At 45.6% G+C, this 25484-nt stretch overlaps 1 protein-coding gene across 1 annotated transcript in view; it reads left to right on the top strand.

Moving 5' to 3' along the window:
* The first annotated feature begins 1435 nt into the window (after positions 1–1435).
* Positions 1436–25484, top strand: part of MEIOSIN (meiosis initiator) — a 34008-nt gene continuing 9959 nt past the window's right edge. The window contains exons 1-3 of the mRNA XM_049902418.1: positions 1436–2020; positions 15973–16080; positions 24274–24385. Coding sequence (XP_049758375.1) covers positions 1436–2020; positions 15973–16080; positions 24274–24385 — 805 coding nt within the window. The remainder of the gene's footprint in view (positions 2021–15972; positions 16081–24273; positions 24386–25484) is intronic.

Genomic DNA, 25484 nt, shown 5'->3' with positions numbered 1-25484 from the left:
TCAATCTGCTGACCTTTTGGTTAACAGCCTGAGCTCTTAACCACTGAGCCACCAGGGCTGTTCTATATATATGCACACACAGTACAATGGAATATTATTTAGCCATCAAGAGAAATCGAGTCCTGATACATGCTATGACATGAATGAACCTCGTAAACATTATGCTGTTTGAAATATCCCACAATCTTATGTATAACAGAAGGAAAAGGAAACATTGCCTGGTCCTGTGCCATCTTCATGCGTTCTATCTACCAAAAACCGAAACCAAACCCGTTGCGACAGGGTCGACTCCGACTCACAGTGACACTATAGGACAGAGTAGAACTGCTCGATAGTGTTTCCAAAGCTGTAATCTTTACAGCAGACTACCACATCTTTCTTCTGTGGAGCAGCTGGTGGGTTCAAACTGCCAAGGGCTTTAATCACTGAGCCACCGGAGCTCCTTTCCTACCTACTAAAAAAACTACCATCTCCCAATTTCCAAACCAGAAAATTAAGTCTTAAGAGGGAAGAAACCCCCTGACATAGGTCATGACAGGCATTAGTAATCATAGTTACAAGGGAAGCTGCAAAAGGGCAAAGATCTTCGTGTATTTTTTTCAAACACCTAACCAAAAACAAACCTGTTGCTGTCCAGCCGATTCCGACTTAAAGCTATCCTATAGGCAGATTAGAGCTGTCCCACAGGGTTTCCAAGGAGCAGGTGGTGGATTCGAACTGCCGACCTTTTGGTTAGCAGCCAGACTCTTAACCACTGCACCACAGGAACAGCATAAATATGACTGTTGAGTAAATATTTTTTGCATGCTAACTACATATATGCCAGGCACCCTGCAGACAATCCTAGTAAGAATTATCTTCAATTTATAAAAGTTAAGTCAGAAAAAGGTTAAGCCTCTTGTCCATGGCAACACAGCAAAAAAGTGATTTGAACCGGGGCGTCTACTCTTGACTAGGACGGTAGATTGCCTCCGTTTAAGAGATATTTTCTAGTCCATTCTCCTCATGGACTGTGAGAATGAGCCTTCTAAAATGTACAGTTTGTGCTACCAAGGAACTTATATCTTTGTGAGAGGAACTGCTACTAAAGCCCAATTTAAATGGCCCTCCTCTTTGAATCCTTTCCCAATTTATCATTCTCTCCTTTAATATAGTCACTGTCTCGCTGGATTCCCATGATCCGTGAATCTGTCTGTCTCTCTGATTGCACTAAGAAGATTGTGGCTGCGTTGCCAGCATCCAGCGCAGTGTCTGGCACACAGTAGACCCTCGTTAGGTAGTGCACCGAAGGGAAAGGTTGGAAGTGGGACACTCAAGGGCCAGAAGGGAGGTTGGCGAGATCTCTCGTTCTTGAGAGTTGGCAGTTGGGGAGACCCCGCCTCCTCCCAAGGCTCCAAGAGCCCGGGACCCGGGAATTCTCCAGGGGGCGTGGCAAATGTGGGGGCGTGGCCCACTGAAAAGGCGGGCTGCAGAGTGGGCCCTGATTGGTCGGCACTTTGGCGCGCACCGGAAAGGCCTTGTCAAGAGGCACGAGGCCGGCAGGCAGGCGCTGCGAAACAAGACAGGGCGCTTCCCCAACCGCGCGTGCGCGTCTGGCCACTTGCACTCTTCCCTGTCCCCACTCCAGTTCCTAGCCCTGCACACCTTCCTTCGCGGGAACTGCTGGGGGCGTGGCCTGCGTCTCAGGCGCACGGTCCTTCTCTCCTCCTCTCCTCCACAGGCCTTGCACCCAGTTTCGCGTCCAGGGCATTCGCACCCTCCCCAAGTCGGACGAAAGGGGAGGGTGCGGCGGCCCGGGGCTCAAGTACGCGGCCTGCCCCCCGGACCGGCGCAGACGCCACTGTCCAACCGGGCTCCCAAGTGTGGGGCTGCTGTGAAGCCAGAAGAGAGGCTTCACGCCATTTTGCACATCCTGAGGCGGGTGCTGGAGGCTGAGGGGAATGGGGCCGGGAGACTTCCCCGGGCTCAAGGGGAGCCACCAAAGCCTTCCTCTGGGAGTTTTGGGAGAACAGGGCGGCGTGTTCGGGGTGCAGGGCAGTGGGCAGGAGAGCTGGGGCAGTAGGGCCAGAATTTCAGTTGGGGGCTGGGCCTGGATTTGGGGATTTGTGTTCGGGCTCTGGGGTCTCGAGTTAAGATGTGATCTGAAGTCTCAGAATTTGTCTGGAGAGAACTCATTTTGGAGTCTGAAGGTCTTGGTTTTAGTGACTAGAAGCTTCAGTGTTGGAATCTGGAGATAAGAATTTGGGGACCCAGAAGTCTTCGTTTTGAGTTCTGGAGGACCATTTTGGAGTCTGAGGTTGGCTTTGTGGGGGTTGAGGGCTTAGTATAGTTTTAGGGTCTAGAACCCCTGTGTAGAGTTTGGAGTCTGAGGTTTTTGTGCCTGGGGTCATAGTTTGGGACTCTGAGGATTCCCTTTTAGGGCCTAGAATCTCCATGTTGAGTATGGGACTTCAATTTTAGGATCTGGGGTCTCAGTGTGGTTCTCACATGTGAGATCTCAGTTTTAGGGTTGGTCACGATTAGAGGGTCTGCAGTGATGGTTTTGGGTTCTAGAGGTGTTTACTTTAGGCTCCGAAGGTGATTTTGGGGACAGGTTTTGTTTGAGGGTTCCTGGATTTCTAACTTTAGAATTTGGGGTTCTCAGCATTATGTTTTGTGGACTGTAATCCTACCATTAGGATTGGGGTCATCTTTCGGAATCAGAAATTGACAGTTTGGGAGTCTAGGCTATCTCAGTATTAGAGTTTAGGGCTTTTAGGTTCAGGAGGTCTCCTTTTTGGGTTCAGGGCCTCAGTTTGGAAGTTTAAACTCATAGTTTTAGTGTCTTGGTATCACAATTTGGGGTCTCAAGCCACAGTTTTTGCATCTGGTGGCTTCCATTTCAAGGTCTGGCATCTGACTATTAGGATCTAAGTTCGAAAGTCAAAAGTTTGGGAATTTCTGCATTTTGGTTTTAGACCTGGATTATGATTTGGCGGCCCAAATTTAGAATTGAGATCCGTGAGCTTCAGTTTAGGGTCTTGGAGTTTTAGTTTGGGTCTCTGGGCCTGTATTTGTGGATGTTGGAAACTCTATGTTGGTATCTCTAGCGGCTTAAAAGGAGCACCATGGGGAAAATGAAGGGTGCCTGTCATACTGCCCTGGAATCCCAGAGGTCACTAATAATTCTCTCTTTGCAGATGCGGGATTCCAGTGAAGACTTGTGTTCCCCTGAGTGGCCCAGGGCTAGTTCCCTGGGCCCCAGTGACAGGTAAGGGCTGCCCCCATCTCCTTTACAGCCCCAGCCACTCTGTTTACTTATATGACATCTTTTACAACTCCCTGATGATGTAGGTGCACATACTTCCTGTTTTCCAGAAGAGCAAACTCTGAGGGAGTTGGCAAAGATCATTTCCAAGCCCTTGCAGGCTTTGATGCTCTGAGTTTCTAAAATATTTTTCCTTCCTTCCTTTTACTTATTCATTGTTTTATTCATGAAGCATCTACTCAGTGTGAGAACCGTATAGTGGGGATTTTCATAGCAGATTGAGGGTTGGGTCAGACTTCTTCCTCCAAAGTTGGTAAAGGAAAAATAAGAAAAGAAAAGAGTTAAATTACCCCTACCACCTCTCCCAATAGCTTTCCATCCATCCATCTCTTCATTCTTTTTTTTTTTAATTTTATTATATTGTGGTAAAAGTAGGAGCCCTGGTGGCACAGTGGTAAAGCGCTCGGCTGCTAACCAAAAGGTTAGCAGTTTGAACTCACCAGCTGCTCTGTGGGAGAAAGATGTGACAATCTGCTTCCATAAAGGTTACAGCCTTGGAAACCCTATGGGGCAGTTCTACTCTGTCCTGTAGGGAGCGTTATGAATCAGAATCGACTCGACGGCAATGGGTTTGGGTTTGTGGTGAAAATATACATAATAAAACATAAGCCAACTCAACAATTTCTACATGGAAAATCCAATGACCTTGGTTACATTCTTCAACTTGTGCAACTATTCTTGCTATCCTTTTCCAAATCATTCTATCACCATTAAGGTAGGCTCACTGCCTCTGAGCAAAAATTTCCCCTCCCCCCCTTCCACCCCTGGTAACCACTAATAAGCTTTAATTTTTATAAATTTGATTATTTCATATAAGTGAGCTCATACAGTATTTGTCCTTTTGCAACTGACTTATTTCCCTCAGCATGACTTTTTCAAGGTTCATCCATGTAGTGGCATGCGTCAGGACTTCATTTCTCTTTATGGCTGAGTAGTATTCATATGTACCAGATTCTTCCTTCACTTTTTAACTCAAAAAGTTAAACATATACATTGTCTAGGTTCTCTACTTGGGTACTGTGCTCGGAAGGAGCACCAAAGAGTGCCTGTCCCACTGCTCCGTCCTCCTAGAATCCCAGAGGTCACCAACAGCTCATTCTCTTTTCCCCCTTTTTAGATGTGGGTCACTGTATTAATGAAGATTCTTAGTTGTAATTAACAGAAACATAACACAAACAGGCTTGAGCATAAAAGAGGATTTATTAGAACCTGTAAACTATTCAGGGTCCTCAGGCTCGGCAGGTTCCAGCGTGGGGGTTAAATGATGGTACCACAAATCCGCTTCTCTTGGCTTTGCTTGTGTCTGTGTTGGCTTCCTTCTCTAGCAAGCTCCCTCTCTGTAAGGGCAAAATGACTCCCAGCAGCTCCAGCTCCAAAGCTTGCCAACAGAGAGAGCCTCTTTCGAGGATTGACTCTGACTGGCCAAACCTGGGTTATGACCCCAACCCTGAACCAATCACTGTGACTCTTCTTGGCTGAGCCTTGGTTCTGTGCACTGAAGTGGAAGGGGAGGATGGGAGGAGCCTCTGAGCCACATGGGCTGAGAGTGAATGAGGGGTGGGTCCCCAAAAGAAAAACTGAGGTGCTATTACCAGAAAAAGGAGTCCCTGCGTGGTGCCAACAGTTAAGCCCTTGGCTGCTAACTGAAAGGTTGGTGGTTCAACCCACCCAGAGGCGCCTCCGAAGAAAGGCCTGGCCATCTGCTTCTGAAAGGTCACAGTCATGAAAACCCTATGGAGCACAGTTCTACTGTGTAGCACATGGGGTAGCCCTGAGTTGGAATGGACACAACAGCGGCTGTTTTTTTTTTTTTTTTATAAATACCAGAAAATGGGGGACTGGATGTTGGTTAAGCAAAAACAAGTTATCAACCATAATCACTTACTACACTACCTCCACTTCATTCTCCAGCATCCCTTACCCCTAAATCTGATAAGTGATGGTCTACCTGCTGTCTTGAGCTACCATTTAATGAGCAGTCTTTATGTACCAGGTCCTATGCTAAACACCTTCCAGACGAGATGAAAATTTCCCTAGCCATCTCCATTTTATACATGAGGTAAAAACAGACTTAGAACAATGAAGGCACTTACCCAAAGTCAGAGCAAGTGGCAGAGCTGGGATTCAAACCCAGGTCTCACTGCTTCAAAAGCTGGAGCTTATACCCATTAGGTTGCCTCTTGGGTCAGTCCCCTGCTTTGTCGCACTTTGAGGCAGCTCTTTCTTACTCTTCAGTTATTGCACATGTTGAAGCAAATTCGAGGATGAGCCTTGGTTTTCCTGTCTCTGACATGAGCTCTTGGTTAAAGCTCTTTCCAGCTCCAGTAGGATAACAGAACTAGGAGATGTTTAGGTTGACTAGCTCAGAGAAGAGAAAACTTGGTCTCCTAACTTAGTCTGAATAACGTAGAATTAGTCTTTTGCCATTTTCAAAAGGCCAAGAGGCTATCAAGGACAGAGAGAGCGTTCTTTAATTCAACAATTATTTTGTTGAACAGCTTCTTAGTTTTAGACATTGTTCTAGGAGCTAGGCTGTAGGGTTGCTATGAGTCGGAATAGACTCAACAGCGACAGGTTTGGTTTTTTGGTTTAGGCTACCTTAAGACTTTCAGGGGCCCTAGGCATTTTTACTTCATGAACCTTTTTCTCCATGAAATATTAAAAATTATAGTTCATGGCTGCATTGGTATAAAGACAAATATAATCCTACATTCATTTTTTATAAAGAAAAATATAATCCTATAAAGACAAATATAATCCTACATTCATTTTTTTTCTTCTGTCTTTAAAAGAAATTAGAACATTCTCGGGAGCACCTAAAAGTATATTGAGCCCTAGGCACTGTGCTTACCGTGCCTCATGGATGAATCAGTCCAGGATATAGCAATAAATAAAAAAGAGAAAAATACATGCCCTTGTGCAGTTTATATTTATGCTAAACAAATTAACAAAGATGATTTCAGATGTGACAGAATGGCTGATGGGAGTGCTTTTAGATTGACAGATCAGAAGAGGCCTCCCCAAGGAGGTTGGTTACATTTAAGCTAAATGTTGAATAAGAAAGAAGAAACTAGCGTTGCAAAAATCAGGGGAAAAGAACATTCTAGGCAGAGGGACTAGTAAAAGACCCTAATGCTGAAATAAACTTGGCATTTGAGAGGAACAGAAAAAAAAAGGACCACGTGGCTAGAACTGACTTGCTCCTTGCAGACCTGCAGGACAAAACTGGGATTTGTATGGTGGAAATCATACGGAACGTGAGGAAAGAGCTTTTTTAAAACCAGAGCTATCCAGCAACGAAAGGGGGTAATGTTGGGAGGGAATGGTTGGCTCCTGAGGGTCTGTTTTGTAATCCCTAGTCACCCTTTTAAGGAGCCCTGGTGATGCAGTAGTTAAGCGCTCAGCTGCTAACGGAAAGATTCGCAGTTGGAACCCACCAGCAGCTCTGCGAGAGAAAGGTACGGCAGTTGGCTCCCCAAAGATTGTTGTTGTTAGGTGCCACCGAGTCAGTTCTGACTCATAGTGACCCTGTGTACAACAGAACGAAACACTGCCCAGTCCTGTGGCATCCTTGCAATTGTTGTTATGCTTGAGCCCATTATTGCAGCCACTGTGTCAGCCCATCTCGTCAAGGGTCTTCCTCTTTTTCGCTGACTTTACCAAGCATGATGTCCTTCTCCAGGGACTGGTCCCTTCTGATAACCTGTCCAAAGTATGTGACATGAAGTCTCGCCATCCTCGCTTCCAAGGAGCATGCTGGCTGTACTTCTGCCAAGGTAGACTTGTTGGTTCTTCTAGCTGTCCACGATATATTCAGTATTCTTCGCCAGCACCATAATTCAAAGGCATCAGTTCTTCTTCGGTCTTCCTTATTCATTGCCCAGCTTTTGCATGCATATGCGGCGATTAAAAACATGGCTTGGGTCAGGCGCACCTTTAGCCTTGAAAGTGCCATTTCTGCTTTCTAACACTTTAAAGAGGTCTTTTGCAGCCTGATGGCTTAGTGGTTAAGAGCTACGGCTGCTAACCAAAAGGTTGGCAGTTCAAATCTACCAGGCGCTCATTGGAAACTCTATGAGGCAGTTCTACTCTCTCCTATAGGGTCGCTATGAGTCGGAATCGACTCGACATCAGTGGGTTTGGTTTGGTTTTTTGGTTTGCAGCAGATTTGCCCAATGCAACACGTCGTTTGATTTCCTGACTGCTGTTTCTGTGGGCGTGCACTAATTACGGATTCAATAAAATGAAATCCTTGACTTCATCAGTCTTTTCTCCATTTATCATGATGTTGCTTCCTGGTGCAGTTGCAAGGATTTTTGTTTTACGTTGAGGTGTAATCCATACTGAAGACTGTAGCCTTTGATCTTCATCAGTGCTTCAAGTCCTCTTCACTTTCAGCAAGCAAGGTTGTGTCATCTGCATATTGCAAGTTGTTAATGAGTCTTTCACCAATCCTGATGCCTCATTCTTCTTCATATAGTCCAGCTTCTGGTTATGTTTGCTCAGCATACAGATTGAATAAGTTGGTGAAAGGATACAACCCTGACGCACACCTTTCTTGATTTTAAACCATGCAGTATCCTGTTGCTCTGTTATAAAGATTACAGCCTTGGAAACCCTATGAGGCAGCTCTAGTCTGTCCTGTAGGGTCGCTCTGAGTTGGAATCAACTTGATGGCAAAGAATTGTGGGGGTTGTTCACATAGGAGCCTTGGTGGTGCAACAGTTAAGCACTCGGCTGCTAACCGAAAGGTTGAAAGTTTAGTGATTCAGACCCACCCAGTGGCTCTGTGGGAGAAAGACCTAGCGAACTGCTTCTGTAAAGATTACAGCCTAGAAAACTCTATGAGGCAGTTCTGTTCTGTAGCCTGGGGTCGCTGTGAGCAGAAGTGAACTCAACAGCACCTAATAACAATAGTCAACCTTTTGATCCCTTCAGTTTTTTTTTCTGCCCTTTCCTGGAACTTCTGTGTTTGCATAGAAGGCTCTTCTGGTGCTTTGCAAAACCCAGAGTAAATGCCCAGGAGTGACGGTTGATATTAAACCCTCTTTGTTCTCAGACATGTTCAACTAGCATCTTGAACTTAAATAGACCAGGACGTTTCTTTTCTTGTTTTGTATGTTGTTTCTCTCTGGAGTTCTAGGGACTTCTCCAGAATAGAAGGAAAGTGGTGTGCAAAAAATAAATATTAGGGCTGGACAGGACTTTCGAGGTCAGCCTACCCAACTTTTCTCCAATGATACAATCCCAGCACCCATGCCCCTCAAAGTTATAGTTTCTACCAGGTAAATACCAAAACCCATTGACATCAAGTCGATTCCAACTCATAGCAACACTAAAGGACAGAGTAGAACTGGCCCATAGAGTTCCCAAAGCTGGAAATCATTACAGAAGCAGACTGTCACATCCTTCTCCCGTGGAGTGGCTGGTTGTTCAAACCGCTGAGTTTTAGCAGCCAAGCGCTTGACCATTGTGCCACCCGGGCTCCTTACCAGAAGGGTATTGGAGACCAATTGGTGAAATTTTTTTTTTATTCCTTCGTTTGTCTAATATATGTGGTCTCTTAGTGTTATATTTTTTAAATTTTATTTTATTGTGCTTTAGGTGAAAAGGTACAGCTCGAGTTAGTTTCTCATTCAAAAATTTATGTACATATTGTTTTGCGACCTTGGTTGCAATCCCCACAATGTGCCAGCGCTCTTCCCCTTTCCACTGTGGGTTCCCTATGTCCATTTGCCCAAGTCTTGTCTTTCCTGCCTTCTCCTCTTGCTTTTGGATAGTTGCCCATTTGGTCTTGTGTATTTGACTGAATTAAGATGCATATTCCTTGCGTGTGTTATTGCTTATTTTATAGGCCAGTATAATTTTTATATGAAAGTAGGCTTTGGTAATGGTTTCAGTTCTAAGTTAGCAGAGTATCTGGGACAATAATATCAGGGGTTTCTCCAATCTCTGCCAGACCAATAAATCTGGACCTTTTTTTGTTAATTTGAATTTTGTTCTACATTTTTCTCCTGCTTTGTCCAGGACTGTCTGTTGTGTGGTGGAGGTTCTGGTTCATGCGATCCTTTAGTCCTTTGGGCTAATATTTTCCTCGTGTCTTTAGTTTTCTTCATTCTCCTCTGCTCCGGTTGGGATGGGATTAATAGATGTATGTTAGATGGCCACTTGCAAGCTTTTAAGAACCTGGACACTACTTACCGAAGTAGGATGTCAAACATTTTCTTTATGAACTATGTTATACCAATTGACCTAGATGTCCCCTAAGACAACGGTCCCCAGCCCTCAGCCCCGGCACCTTGGTCCCTCAAGGAGTTTAGATGTGTCTAGGAAGCTTCTGTGACTTTGCTTTGGTCAAGTTGTGCTGACTTCCCCCACCTTGTGTGGTGTCTTTCCCTTCACCAAAGTTGACATTTGTCTACTAGCTAGTTAGTGATTTCCCCTCCCCGCCCCTCCCCATCCTCATAACCAACAAAGATTTTTTTTTCTGTGTACAAACCTTTTCTTGAATTCTTATAATAGTGGTCTCATACAATATTTGTCATTTTGGTAGTGGTTTCACTCGGCATAATGCCCTCTAGATTCCACATTGTTCTTTATTATTTCATAGCATTCCATTGTGTATATGTACCATAATTTGTTTGTCCATTTTATCTGTTAATGGACACTTAGGTTGTTTCCATCTTTTTGCAATGGTGATTAGTGCTGCAGTGAACATGGGTGTGCATATGTCTATTCGTGTGATGGGTCTTATTTCTCTAAGGTATATTCCTAGGAGTGGGATTGCCGAATCATATGATATTTCTATCTCTAACTTTTTAAGGCAGTTCCATACTGTTTTCCATAGTGGTTTTACCATTTTACATTTCCACTAGCAGTGCATAAGAGTTCCGGTCTACTTGCAACCTCTCCAACATTTGTTATTTATTTTTTATTAGTGTCAGTAATGTCAGGGTGAAATGGTATCTCATTGTACTTTTGATTTTCATTTCTCTAATGGCTAATTATTGGGAGCATTTCCTCATGTGCTTGTTAACTTCCTGAATGTCTTCTTTGGTGAAGCGTCTGTTCATATCCTTTGCCAACTTTTTGTAATGGATTATTTGTCTTTTTGTTGTTGAGGTGTCGAAGCATATTGTGGATTTTAGAAATTAGACCCTTGTCGGATATCTTGTAACCAAAATTTTTTTCCCAGTCTGTAGGTTCTCTTTTTACTCTTTTGGTAAAGTCTTTTGATGAGCATAAATGTTTAATTTTTAGGAGCTCCCAGTTACCTAGTTTCTCTTCTGGTGTTTGTACATTGTTAATTATAGTTTGTATTCTATTTATGCCATGTATTAGGGCCCCTGTCATTGTCCCTATTTTTTCTTCCATGATCTTTATCGTTTTAGGTTTTATAGTTAGATCTTTGATCCATTTTGAGTTAGTTTTTGTGTGTGGCGTGAGCCATGGATCCTGTTTAATTTCTTACAGACAGACATCCAGTTATGCCAGCACCGTTTGTTAAAGAGACTGTCTTTTCCCCATTTAATGGACGTTAGCCCTTTGTCAAATATCAGCTGCCCATAGATGGATGGATTTACATCTGGGTTCTCAATTCTGTTCCATTGGTCTCTGCGTCTGTTGTTGTACCATCATCAGGCTGTTTTGACTACCGTGGCTGTGTGACAGGTTCTGAGATCAGGTAGTGTGAGGCCTCCCAATTTGTTTTCTTCAATAATGCTTTCTTAATCTGGGCCTCTTCCCTTTCCATATAAAGTTGGTGATTTGTTTCTCCATATCGTTAAAGAATGCTGTTGGAATTTGGATCAGGATTGCGTTGTACCTGTAGACCGCTCTGGGTAGTATTGACGTTTTCACAATGTTGAGTCTTCCTGTCCATGAGCATTGTATGTTTTTCCATTTATATAGGTTTCTTTTGGTTTTTTGCAGTAGTGTTTTGTAGTTTTCTTTGTATAGGTCTTTTACATCCCTGGTTAGATTTACTCCTAAGTATTTTATCTTCTTGGGGACTATTGTAAATGGTGTTGATTTGCTCATTTCCTTCTTGAAGTTTTCTTTGTTGGTGTAGAGGAATCAAACTGATTTTTGTATGTTAATCTTGTATCCTTGCAACTTTGCTGAAATCTTCTATTGGTTCCAGTACGCTTCTTGTTGATTCTTTGGGGTTTTCTATGTATAGTATAGGACCATACTGGGGATAGTTTTATCTCTTCTTTACCAATTTGGATGCCCTTTGTTTCTTTTTCTTCCCTTACAGTTCTAGGATTTCCAGCATGATGTCAAATAAGAGTGATGATAAAGAGTATCCTTGTCTGGTTCCCATTCTCAAGGGGAATGCTCAGAGTAGCTTTGAGGGAGTGAACTAATGATGCCATCACCTGTGTAAAGCCCTTTAATGTCTTCCCATTGATCTTAGGATAAAGGCAAATCTGTCTGTACTATAAGCCTACAAGGCACTGTCTCACCTGGCCCCTCTCTCCTTCCCCAGCCTCATTGTACCCACAGGACTCCTTGCTTTCTGTGCTCCAGACATTCCAGGTTTATTTCCTTCCTTTGAATTCTCCATATTCCTTCCTGCCACAGGGCCTTTGCACATGTTCCCTATATCTGGAATGTTCCCTTTTTCTGTCTTCACCTGTACATTTCCATTCCTCTTTTGGACCAGATTCTGACCAGGTTTACTGTCATAAGGAAGACCTCACTCATAAGGTCAAATCCCTTTGTTACAAGCTTTCCTACCACCAAGCCCCACCCCTTCTTTGCCCTAGTCAGGACCAGCTTCACAGGTGCGCCACCTGTGCAGTCACACAGGGCCCTGCGCTTAGAAGGACCCGATGTTTGGTTTAGTGCTCTGCTGTGGCTGTCCGGAAACCCTGGGGGCATAGTGGTTAGGTGCTACAGCTGCTAACCAAAGGGTCAGCAGTTTGAATCCACCAGGCACTCCTTGGAAACTCTATGAGGCAGTTCTACTCTGTCCTATAGGGTCGCTTTGAGTCAGAATCGACTCAGCGGCACTGGGTTTTTTTTGTTTGTTTGTTTGTGGCTGTCTAGAAATCCTTAAACAGGTGGCCTCACATTTTCATTTACACTGGGCTCTGCAGGTTACGTAGCCAGTTCTGGTCCAAGTTGCCATTTTTTGTACGTTTGTGTGACAATTCAGTTAATGACTGTATTTATTTTTGATACTTTTATCCTGGTCACATATTACAATTCCTGGTGCATATTAGGTGCTTAGTAAGTAATTACTGAATTATGCTTTTAGAATAATAGTCCGAACAGTCCCTGGCAGATAGTAAAACCAAAAAACCAAACCTATTGCCATCGAGTTGGTCTCGACTCATAGCAACCCTACAGGAAGAGTAGAACTGTCCCATAGGGTTTCCAAGGCTGTAATCTTTATGGAAGCAGACTGCCACATCTTTCTCCCGTGGAGTGGCTACTGGGTTGGAACCATTGACTTTTCAGTTAGCAGCTGAGTGCTTATACTGCACCACCTTTGGCACATAGTAGGTGCTAAGTAATTGCTGCATTATTCTTTTAGGGTAATAATCTTTTAGATTCTTTTAGGAATTTAGAGCTTAGGCGAGGCAGTAACTGCGCACACTATATCCTCATCTCCTCGGGCGGTGACTGAGTCTGACTCCTCCCTCTTTTCCACAGTGTCTTAGTCATCTAGTGCTGCTATAACAGAAATACCGCAAGTGGTTGGCTTAACAAAATTTATTTCCTTACAGTAAAGTAGGCTAAAAGTCCAAATTCAGGGTGTCAGCTCTAGGGTAAGGCTCTCTCTTCTCTGTCGTGTACAGAGGAAGGTCCCTGACCTCAGTCTTCACCTGGTCAACGAGCTTCTCAGGTGCGGGGACTGGGGGTCCAAAGGATGTGCTCTGCTCCCGGTGCTGCTTTCTTGGTAGTATGAGCTCCCGCTATCTCTCCGCTCACTTCTCTCTTTTATACCTCAAGGGATTGCCTCAAGATACAATCCAATCTTGTAGATTGAGTCCTGCCTCATTAACACAACTGCTGCCCTTCCTCCCTCATTAACATCATAGAGGCAGGATTTACAACCTATAGGAAAATCACACAATAGTGGACGTCTTGGCCCAGCCAAATTGGTACACACATTTTTAAGGGGGGCATAATTCAATTCATGACACACGGTGTCAGCATGGGACCTGGCAAAGAGGAGGTAGCAGTTCCTGGGTATGAGTCAGAACTAAACATGTACCTGTGATCAGGCAAGTGTTTTGGCTGGGTTATGTTGCAAGTGACACAAAGTGTTGAGATTCAGAGTTGGGGAGAAGAATAAGGGGAGTTGAAGGGGCTTCCTGGGGCAGGTGGCAATTGAACTGGGCCCGGAAGGAAGGGGGTAAGGATCAGTAGAGATGGCAGTGTTTGGGATTCAATAAAGAGTGGCCTTTTGGGGGCGAGACTTCAGAGTCTTTGTGTCTCCATATGTCAGAAGAGGCGTGGAGGGCTGTGTGTGCCTGAGTATATTATAAATTATGAATCCAGGGGTTAGATCCCGGAAGTTCAGTAGCTTTCCTGGAGTCAGCTTCTTTCATGCCCTTATTTATTCATTGAGCAAAGGCGCAGTGAGCTTCAGAGATGTGCCAGGCCCGCACTAGGTGCTAGGGATAGAGAGTTGCTCCCACCCAGCTGGCAGCCCCGTTCAGGGAGCAGATAGTGTATGAGCACAGGTGCTGGAGCCCTTAGCTGAACTACCTCACTTGTCCTGGGGATTAAGGTTGGTTGATAAGAGAGAATCAAAGGAAGTAAATGATGAGACCAGAAGGGTCAGCAGACCCAGACCATGAAGGGCATTATAAGCTATGTTAAATTTTTATTTTAAGAAAGTTAAAAAAAAAAAAGTGTTGTTTGTTTGTTTTGTGGTAAAATGTACCCAAAAAATAAACAAACACATTGCTATTGATTCCAACTCCTTACGACCCTATAGGACAGAGTAGAACTGCCCCTACAGGGTTTCCAAGGCTGTACTCTTTACGGAAGCAGACTGCCACATCTTTCTCCTGTAAAGTGGCTGGTGGGTTTGAACCTCCAACCTTTTCGTTAGCAGCCAACCACTTAACCACTGTGCTACCAGGGATCCTTGGTAAAATATACATGGGTTAGTTATCTAGTGCTCCTATAACAGAAATGCCACAAGTGGGTGGCTTTAACAAACAAATTTATTTTCTCACAGTTTAGTCTGAATTCAGGGTGCCAGCTCTGGGGGAAAGTCCTTGTCTCTTCTGAGCTTCAGTTCTTTGGTGATCTTCACATGGCTTGGCATGTGTCTTCCCCCATCTCTGCTTTTTCTGATTGCTTGTTTAATCTCTTTTATATCTCACTAATCCTACACTAATCCTGTCTCATTAACGTAATAAAGTCAGCCCATTCCCAAATGGGATTATAGATTATGACCACAGGCATTATTGAAGTTAGGATTTACAACACATATTTTGGGGAGACACAATTCAATTCATAACAATAAAAAAAAAAATTGCCATTGAGTCAATTCCAACTCATAGTGACCCTATACGACAGAGTAGAACTGCCCCATAGAGTTTCCAAGGAGCTCTTGGTGGATTCAAACTGCCAACCTTTTGGTTAGTAGGCATTGCTCTAAGGCACTGCAGTACCAGGGTTTCCTCCTTAACAATAACAGCATAGAATTTGCCATTTTCATAAGCTTTGTTGTTGTTAGTTGCCATCTAGTCGATTCCTACCCCTGGTGATCCCTGCTCCATAGGGTTTTCAAGGCTATAACTTTTTGGAAGCAGATCGCCAGGCCTGTCTTCCACTGCACGGGTTCGAACTGCCAATCTTTCAGCTAGTAGACAAGTGCTTAACCATTTGCACCACTGGAAAAAAAAATTTTTTTTTGAAGGGCTCCCAAAATTTGCCGTTTTAACCATTTTCACATTCACAATCTTATGCAACCCATCACCCCAAACAGAAATTCTTTACTCGTTAAGCGTTAACTCCACACTCTTCCCTCCCTCCAGCCGGTGATAACCACTTTCTGTCTCTATACATTTGTCTGCTCTAGATTCTTCATATACATTGGATCATACACTATGTGTCGTTTGGTGTCTTGCTTCCTTCAGTTGTTACTGCTGGGTGCTGTCAAGTTGACTCCGGCTTATAGTGACCCTATAGGACAGAGTAGAACTACCCCATAGGGTTTCCTAGGCTGTAATCTTTACAGAAGCAGAGTGCCAGGCCTTTTCTTCCACAGAGCAGCTTGTGAGTTCCAAACGCCGACCTTTCGATTAGCAGTTAGACGCTTAACCACTGTGCCACCAGGGCTCTTTTAACTTAGCATAGTGTTTTCCAGGTTCATGCGTGTTCTGCCATGTGTCAGAACTTCATTCTAAAGAGTTTTTAAAACTCGATCCTTAACCATGGGATGGCATTGAGAGGTTTGAAGCAAGGGAGTATTAAGGAGCCCTGGTGGTGCAGTGATTAAGTGCTTGGCTGGTAGCTGAAAGGTCAGCAGTGTGAACCCACGGGAGAAAGATGTGGCAGTCGTTTCCATAAAGATTACAGCCTTGGACACCCTATGGGGCGGTTCTACTCTGTCCGATAGGGCCTCTATGAGTCAGAATCAACTCAGTAGCAATGGGTTCGGTTTTTTTTTTGGGGGGGTTGACTCAAATTAGCTCTTGTCTCCAAACAGGAAGGAGAGGAAAAACCACACCAGTAAACTGCAAGAGCTGGCCTTGCTGCTACCTGTGTCCCTGAAGCCCGGAACCAAAAAGCTTACCAAGGTATGGAGCCTGTAGGAAAGGAGGCAGATTTGGGGAAGGAAAGACTGGAGAGCTTAAATACCACTAAGCAGTTGAACCTCCCTGCCTTGGGCAGCCAAGACAGACCCTTTCAGGAACAATGTTGAAGTGAGAGTATTTCTGCTCTGATCAGAATTTCTGGCAGTCTGGGATCCCAGGGGATTCTTTTCTTGCAAAAGAGGTAAGGGGAACTGGGAAGGAAACATCAAGCAAGTTGCCAGGTAAAGATCATAGCTTTGGGAGTCAAACAGCCATAAGTTTGATCTCTCCAGCTCCACAGCTACAGAACTTTGGGCAGGTTACTTGGCATAATTGGCCTTTCTGAGTAGTAAAATAAGGAAAATAACTCCTATCACCCAGAGATAGGAGGAGACCTGGTGGCACAGTGGTTAAGCATTTGGCTGCTAACTGAAAGATTGGCAGTTTGAACCCACCCAGAGCCTCCAGGGGAGAAAAACCTGGTGATCTACTTTCGTAAAAATTAACCAAAAAAACCAAGCTCATTGCCACTGAGTCGATTCTGAGTCATAGCGACCCTATACGGACAGGGTAGGACTGCCCCATAGGGCTTCCAAGGCTGTAATCTTTATGGAAACAGACTACCACATCTTTCTCCCGTGGAGCAGCTGGTAAATTCAAATTGCTGACTCTTTGGTTAGCAGACGAGCACTTAACCATTGCACCACCAGGGCTCCTTCCGTAAAGATGACAGTCAAGAAAGCCCTAGGAGGCAATTCTACCGTCACATGGGATGGCACTCAGTAACAACCACCCAGAGATAGGGGTCCCTGGATGGTGCAAACAGTTAACACACTCGGCTGCTAAGCAAGAGTTTGGAAGTTCAGGTTCACCCACAAGCACCTCAAAAGAAAGGCCTGGTGATCCGTTTTCAGAAATTCAGCCATTGGAAAGCCCTTGGGGCACAATTTTCCTCTGACACACGTGGGGTCACCAGGAGTCAGCATCAGCTCAAGGGCAGCTTGTTTTAACCCAGAGATATTGTGAGACCGAAATGGCGTAATAGCTACGACAAGCCCACAACATAGTGTGCTGTGAATCTATTTCCGTTTCATGGCAGTGTTCCTTGTTCTGTGACCTGTTCTTATCATCTTCAGGAGGTGGGAATAGATAAGGCGTCTCCGTGTATTCCCCGTGGCTACTCAATGTATGTATGGAGTGCTGAGCTAAAACCTTGCACCCAGTGGGATAACTTAATGAGACTCGGAGATCTTGAAGCTTGGTGTCTGATCAGTCGTAGATGTTTTCTTGCTCCATTTCTCTCATTCATTCATTCATTTGCTTATTCATTCGTTCATTCATAGCCGTTTATAGGAAGAATGTTGGGTGCCAGCAGCTGTTCTTCAACAAGGGGAAGCAACCCCGTGGAGCACAGTCCTACTCTGACACACGTGGGGTTGCCATGAGTCGGCATCGACTCAACAGCTACTGGTTAGTTGGTCTTTTTTTTTTTTAATAATATTTTACTATGTTTCTGGTGAAGGTTTACACAGCAGTTTAGGTTCTTATTCAACAATTTCTACACAAATTTTTCAGTGATTGGTTACATTCTTCACAACGCATGAGCATTCTCATTATTTCCATTCTGGAGGTTCCATTTAGTTAGTTGGTCTTAATGACCCTTCTTCTTCCCTACCCTCATCTTCCCTTAAATTCAGCCCTGGACCCACTGCTGTACAAGCGACTTGCACCCACCTTCCACCTGTCTTAGTCATCTAATGCTGCTATAACAGAAATGCAACAAGCGGGTGGCTTTAACAGACATTTATTTTCTCAAAGTTTAGGAGGCTACAAGTCCGAATACAGGGCGCTGGTTCTGGAGAAAGGCTTTCTGTCTCTGTCAGCTCTGGAGGAAGGTCCTTGTCTCTTTTCAACTTCTTCCTCACTGATCTTCTTGTGGCTTGGCGTCTCCCCCATCTCTGTTTCTCTCTTGTTTAATTCTCTTTATATCTCAAAAAAGATTGACTCAAGATACACCCTACACTAATCCTGCCTCACTAACATAACAAGGCAACTCATTTCCAGGTAAGATTATAACCACAGGTCCTGGTGGTGCAGTGGTAAGGAGTTTGGCTACTAACCAAAAGGTGGGCAGTTCAAATCCACCAGCCACGCCTTGGAAACCTTATGGGACAGTTCTTCTATATCCTATAGGGTCGCTGTGAGTTGGAATCGACTCGATGGCAATGAGTTTTAGTTTTACAGAGGTTAGGATTTATAACCATATTTTGGGGGGACACAATTCCATCTGTAACACCATCTCACCCTCACTTGACCAGTCTCTGATCAAAGAGCATCACCCCAACGTGCCCCAGGATGTGTGACATAGTCTAGTGCTCCCCCATGTTTGAGACTTGGGGTTCAGCTTAGATTCATGGATCTTCCCTCACCACCCTGGCTGGTTAAGTACCCCCCATGGGATCTGTAGCTTCTTCTCCCTCTGACCATCAGTTGTTGTTAACTGCCATCGAGTTGGCTCCGAGTCATAACCACTCTATGTCCAACAGAAGAAAACATCGTTGGGTCCTGTACCATCGTCACCGTCATTGGTATGCTTGAGTCCATTATTGCAGTCACTGTGTATTTTGAGTGCCTTCCAAGCTAGGGAGCTCATCTTCCAGCCCTCTATCAGACGATATTCTGTTGTGATCCATGAGGTTTTCATTGGCTAATTTTTGGAAGTAGATCACCAGGCCTTTCTTGCGCTTCTGTCTTAGTCTGGAAGCTCCATTGAAACCTGTCCACCATAGGTGACCCTGCAGGTATTTGAAATACTGATGGCATAGCTTCCAGCATCACTGCAACGTGCAAGCCACCACAGTACGACAAAGCGTTAGACAGGTGGTGGCTGACCATCAAACCCCTCAGCACATCACTGGGGTTATTTCCTTGTCCCTGACCCCTTTTAGATGGAGAGTTATGCGAGGACAAGGACCTTAGTAGGTAAATCTCTCTATCCCCATGCCGAGGCCTAGCGTAGAGCAGATAGCAATAACAAGAGCCCCGACTGTGGAGAGTTCCAGGTGTCAGAGCCTCAGTGCTAAGCATTCCATATACATTTGCTGGTTTAATCCTCACCATAAACCTTGTGAGTTGTTTTTAGGTTGTTTTACCTTGTTTTTAGGTTGGAGGAAACTGAAAACCAAAACCAAATCCATTGCCATGGGGTTGATTCCGACTTATGGCGACTCCATGTGGTACAGAGTATAACTGCTCCATAGGTTTTTCTTGGCTGCAATTTTTATGAAACCGGATTGTCAGGCCTTTCTTCCGAGGCACCACTAGGTGCATTTGAACTGCCGGCCTTTAGGTTAGTAGTCAAGCACAAATCATTTGTGCCACCCGAGGACTTTTGAAGAAACTGAAGCATCTAGTTAAGGGCAGAAGGAGTGTCATGTGTCTTGTTCCAAAGGCCCTTGCCCTCAACCACTCTGTTACTAGATACTCAGTAAGTGTTGACTAAGGGAATGAATCCCCTCTGTTAAGATATTTCCAGTGCCTGTCACTCCCATCTTCTGAAGGTCTCCGGGATTTGCTCGTCTGATGTAACACCCAAGCTAACCCTCCTGAAGCATCAGCATCTGAGCCTTCTGTCTGGAAATCAGGGGCCCTGATGGCACGGTGGTTAAGCGCTCAGCTGCTAACCAAAAGGTCAACAGTTCAAAGCCACCAGCGGCTCTGTGGAAGAAAGATGTGGTAGTCTATTCCCATAAAGATTACAGCCTTGGGAACCCTACAGGGCAGTTCTACCCTGTCCTATAGGGTTGCTATGAGTTGGAATCAACTTCTTGGCAATGGGCTTTGGGGTTTTTTTGGGTCTTGAAATCTGGGATGATGCCAAATTATCTTCTACATAAAACCTTGGCATTCCCACTGATAAGTAACATTTACATATTACTTCACAGTTTACAAAGACTTCAGTTCAGTGAGTTCCTGGTATTGGAGATACTAAGCTAAAAAGACAGTCTATCTGGTCTTAAAAAATTCATGGTCTAGTTATACATTTTCTCATTTAATCTCATGAGATCCTGGTGAAGGTGGACCCATTAAATCACTGACTAATTGTGTATCAAGCTCTGGGCTGGGTGATTTCATACACTTATTTATTGAATCCTACTGGTAACCCGGGTCCCTGCACAAATGGTTTGCTCAAACAGTTTGCACTCGGCTGCTAATCTGAAGGTTGGTGCTTCAAACTCACCCAGTCACAGAAGACAGGCCTGGCGATGTATTTCCATAAAGATTACAACCAGGAAAACCCTACGGAGCGGTTCTACTCTGTAATACATGAGTTGGAATCGATGGCAATGAGTGTTTGTTTTTTAACTAATAATCCTCTGAGTTCAGGTGGTATCCTCATTCCCTTTGCACAGATGAGAAAACCGAGTCTCAACAAAGTCGAATGACTTGCTCCAGTGTAAAAATGGTGTGAGGGTGGTGTCCGACCCCCTCTAACTTCAGAAAGGGGAAGTAGAATCAAATTCAACAGCCCAAGGCTGATTCCTATGAGGCGGAGGTCAGACATGCCTCCTCTCTCTACTGTCTTTACCAATTCTGACACCAATCGTCCCTCCCACAGCACTCTTTACTTCCCTGCTGGGTTTGGTAATTCATTGCAAGGGCCACACAGAACTCACAGATAATACTCACCATTATGGGGATTATTAGGGGAGTAACAGTTACAGTTCAGGCTCAGGAACACCCAGGATACGGTTCTTTGATCAGGGCAGCCTCTTCCCAGCCATGCTCCCAGGCACTCCTCTCCCTGGTTCTAGGCCTCTGCCCAAAGGCACTCAGCTTTCTCTCTCTGTGGGCCAGGAAACCCATCACGCCGTCCCCTGCTGACGGGTCTCTACTGTGGGGTCTCTGCTGCCACTTCTCGCCATCTTCAGTGTTACAGCTCTCTCTCTCTTTCTGTCTCCTGGTTTCAGGGGCTTCGTAGTGTGGGGATCCCAGGTCCAAAGGACGTGCTTTCCACTCCTGTCTATTCTTCCTTGGTGGTGGTGGGACCCCCTTCTTCCTGCCTCTGGGGTGGCTCATTTGAAGCCCAGCGAGATGTCAAAACTGACCAGGCACTTTGGTGGGCCACAATTAGCCTATCACACAGTCTGGTCCCATCACTTGGGTGGGAGTTACGAGAGCATGGCGAGAAAAAAAGGCCACACAAAAGCTATCCGTGGCGCCGCATCCAGTTACATAGCCAGTAACCTGGCAGATTGGATCCAGGTCATTCAAAGCCAGTGTTCTCTTGGCTGTGTTACATGTGTTCCTCAGATTATAGCCTCCTCTCATGGTTCAGGAAACCCTGGCGGCTCAGTGGTGAAGGGCTACGGCTGCTAACCAAAAGGTCGGCAGCTCAGATCACCAGGCGCTCCTTGGAAACTCTATGGGGCAGTTCTACTCTGTCCTATAGGGTCCTATAGGGTCAGAATCGACACAACGGCAGTGGGTTTGGTTTTCTGGTTTGGTCTCATGGTTCAGGTTAAGTCTGTGACTGTCTATCATATTGTATGGAACAGTTTCATATAAATCCCCTCATGAAACCATGTTTCCTGTTTCAGGGGTTTGGAAAATTGCTAACTGCATTTTGTTGTTGATTTTGTTGTTGATTTGTGACGTAGCAGACCCTATTGTTACAGAGTAAAACTGCTCCATAGGGTTTTCTGGAGCCCTGGTGGCACAGTAGTTAAGATTTTGGCTGCTAACCAAAACGTCAGCAGTTCAAATCCACCAGCCGCCCCTTGGAAAACGTATGGGGCAGTTCTACTCTGTCCTGTAGGGTCACTATGATTTGGAATTGACAGCAACGGGTTTAGTTTTGATAGGGTTTTCTGGGCTGTAATCTTTACGGCCGTCGTCTGTAGGGTTGCTATGAGTCAATCTACTTGATGGCAACAGGTTTGGTTTTGTTGTTGTTTTTTGTTTTTTAAATCTTTATGGAAGAAGATCACCAGGTCTGTTTCTTCCACAGTGCGGCTGGGTGGGTTCAAACCGCCAACCTTTTGGTTACCAGCCGAGTGCAAACCATTTGTGCCACACAGGGACCTTTGCTAACTGTATGTTATCATTATTTTAGGGACCCAGTTCAGTTCAAGAAATACTTACTGGTTGTATTGGCTTCCTAGGGCTGTCAAAACAAAACACCACATACCGAGCGGGTTAGGAGAGAACTGTATCATCTCACAGTTCTGGAGGCTGGGAGTCCGAGATTAGGGCGTCAGCCATGTTGCTTCCTTCTGAGGCTTTGAGGGAGACTCTTCATTGCCTCTCTCCTAGCTTCTCACAGCTCCAGGCATTCCTTGACTTGCACCTGGGGTGTTACAGGGCATCTTCCCTCTGTCCCTTCTCCTTATAAGGACATCAGGACCCACCCTGCTCCAGCGTGACCTCCCAGTAACTTAACTGATACATCTCCAAAGACCCACTTTCTAATCAAGGTCACCTGCCCAGGCACAGGGGTTGGTTAGAACTTTAACAGATCTTTTTTGGGGGAGAAGACGCAATTCAATCTGCAACACTGGTCTTCTTCGCCTACCTCATCCCCAGGTTAATGCCTTTCATTCTTCAGGTCTCAGCTTAAACTTGCTTCTTCAGGGAGGCCTTTCCAGAACACTCCAGTCTGATTTAGGACTCCTTTTTGTTATGTTCTGGAGTCCTGGTGGTGCAGTGGTTGAGAGCTCAGCTGCTAACCAAAAGGTCAGCAGTTCGAATCCACCAGCCTCTCCCTGGAAACCCTGTGGGGCAGTTCTACTCTATTGTATAAGGTCGCTATGAGTCAGAATGGACTCAGTGACAATCAGTTTGGTTTTTTGTTATACTCTTATTCCTGGTGCTTATCACCCAGTCAATAATCTTATAGAATTTGAGTTTATTAAGATTTGTTGCCCTCACTAGAGTATAAGCTCCGTCGAGACAAAAGTATGTCTAGTTCACCACACGTAGCTGGCCCTCAGTGGGAGCTCAGTAGGTATGTGGTGGTTGGATAATGACGCCGGCTGGATTGGTGGCATTGTGCTTGGTGCTGTGAAGGAAACTCATTCCCTGACAGTCATAGGCTAAGCAACCTCTCAATTCTGGGTGCTTGGAATCCATTAGTGTCACTCTCTACCCTTAGGTAGCTCAAGGTCAGTGGGAGAGAACAACGCGTTAGCTGATGATTATAAAACAGTGTGGCAAGCACCTTGGTGGGAATAGGCCCAGGGTGTTGTGAGTACCGAGGAGGGGCAAACAACCTAGCCCCGTCTAAGGAGGTTGGGGGCGGGGGGAGGCTTCTGGAAGGGGAAACCACTGACTGTGCTGAGGCTGAGATTGGGGGAAGTCAGGTGTGGGAATTAGTGGAAGAAAAGGAGGGCTTTCCAGACAGAATTCAGCATGAGCAAAGGGCTGGGGCAAGAAGCCAGTTTGTGCAGAAAAATGGGAGCAGGAGCCAGGCCAAACTGGATGCAGGTCTCAGCTCTGCCACCTCCTCCCTGTACCTTAGGCAAGTCCCTGTAGCACGCTGATGCTCAGTTTCCTTCCCTGTAACCGCAATCTAAGGAGCCCTGGTGGTGCAGTGGTTAAGAGCTCAGATGCTAACCAAAAGCCTGTCGTTTCGAACCCACCAGCTACTCCGTGGGCAAAAGACGTGGCAGTCTGCTGCAGTAAAGATTTACAGCTTTGGAAACCCTATGTGGCTGTTCAACTCTGTCCTGTAGGGTTGCTGTGAGTTAGAATTGACTCAACTGTAATGGGTTTGGTTTTTTTGATATTAAGAGGCCTAAGGAGCCCTGGTGGCACAGAGGTTAAGCAGTTGGCTGCTAACCGAAAGGTCAGAGGTTTGAACCCACGAGACGCTCTACAGGAGAAAGATGTGACAGTCTGCTTCCAGAAAGATTACAGCCTTGGAAACCCTAGGGGGCAGTTCTGCTCCATCCTGTAGGGTCACTATGAATAGGAATCAACTCAACAGCAACAGGTTTGGTTTTGGTTTAGGTACTGCCATCTCAGTGGGCCACGGTGAGGACTAAACAGCAGAACAGAAGCATCTCTGCCAACTGAGGAATTGTTGGGGCAAGGGGTAGTGGAGTCCTGGGCCCTCCCCGTCTCTGGTTCCCAGCTACCTCACGTTGTCTTGGGCCCTGGCTCTTGTACTCAACCCTGTCTTTCTTTTGGGGACAGAAGGAGATTCTCCTGCATGTCCTGCAGTACATTCAGTACCTCCAGAAAAACATCGATGTGGCTAAGGCCTTGCTCAAGCTCTACACCACGGATGGGGAAGGTGGACTTGGCGGTAAGTAGCCTCAGTCAGCATCTCCTGGTGCCTGCTGAGTGTCAAGCGTCATCCTGGCTGTCAGGACACAGTGTAACTTAGACAGGTCAGGGCGTCCCGGATCCCACAGCTTGGCGGGCAGAGGAAACAAAGCCAGAGGGAGGCGGGAGGTGCTGTGGGAACTCAGAGGAGAGGTGTGAGGGAGGGGCTGGGGGCTGGGCCCCGTGTCTTGGTTTCCTGTGGCTGTGGTAACAAAGTGTGGCCTGAGATGACAAACATTTATTGTCTCACAGTTCTGGAGGCCAGAGTCCAAATGCAGGGTATCAGCAAGGCCAGGCTGTCTCTGAGGTTTCTAGGAGAAGATCCTTCCTTGTCTCTCCCAGCATCTGGTAGCCCCAGGCATTCCTTGGCCTGTGGCTGCAGCCTTACTCCAGTCTCTGCCTCTGTGTCACACACGTCACACGTCTGTCTTCCTCTGTGTCTCTGTCCCTGTCTTACAAGGACACCACTCGTATAGGAGTAGGATCCACCCTACTCCTGTATGACCTCATGTGACCTTTTTAACTGATAAACATCTTCAAAGATTCTATTTCCAAACAAGATCACGTGCGCAGGGGTTAGAGCTTCAACATATTTTAAGGGGGGGACACAATCCAATCCTTCAAGGGCGGTAGGAGAAGAGGGAAGAACCCTGCCAAGCAGAAGAAACGATCTGAGCAAAAGCATGCAGTCATGAGAAGACACGTGAGGAACGTTTGGGGAAGGCAAGTCGTTGGGGTAGCCTTGAGATGACGGGCACGTTCTGGAGCCAGATCCCGACTCGGCCACCTCTGCAACCTCCACCTCTCTGTGCTTCACTCGCGGCATCTGCAAAATGGGAAAATTAACAGTACTTCCCTTCTGTGTTTGTGGTGAGGAGTGAATTCATAGAGAGAGAGAGCACGACACACTGCCTGGAACACACCAAGCATCCAGTACTGCACGTGGTGGTTGCTGTTGTGTCAAGTACATACACGATCATAGTGGTCGGAGATGAGGCTGGAGAGGTTTAGCAGGACCACGACTGCAGGAAGGAACCCTGGTGGCATGATGGTTAAGTGCTCAGCTGCTAACCAAAAAG

Source organism: Elephas maximus, chromosome 11 (assembly GCF_024166365.1).
Source record: "Elephas maximus indicus isolate mEleMax1 chromosome 11, mEleMax1 primary haplotype, whole genome shotgun sequence".
Lineage (NCBI taxonomy): Eukaryota > Metazoa > Chordata > Mammalia > Proboscidea > Elephantidae > Elephas > Elephas maximus.
Note: the sequence above shows the minus strand (reverse complement) of the source record. Positions and strands in the feature narration are given on the sequence as shown.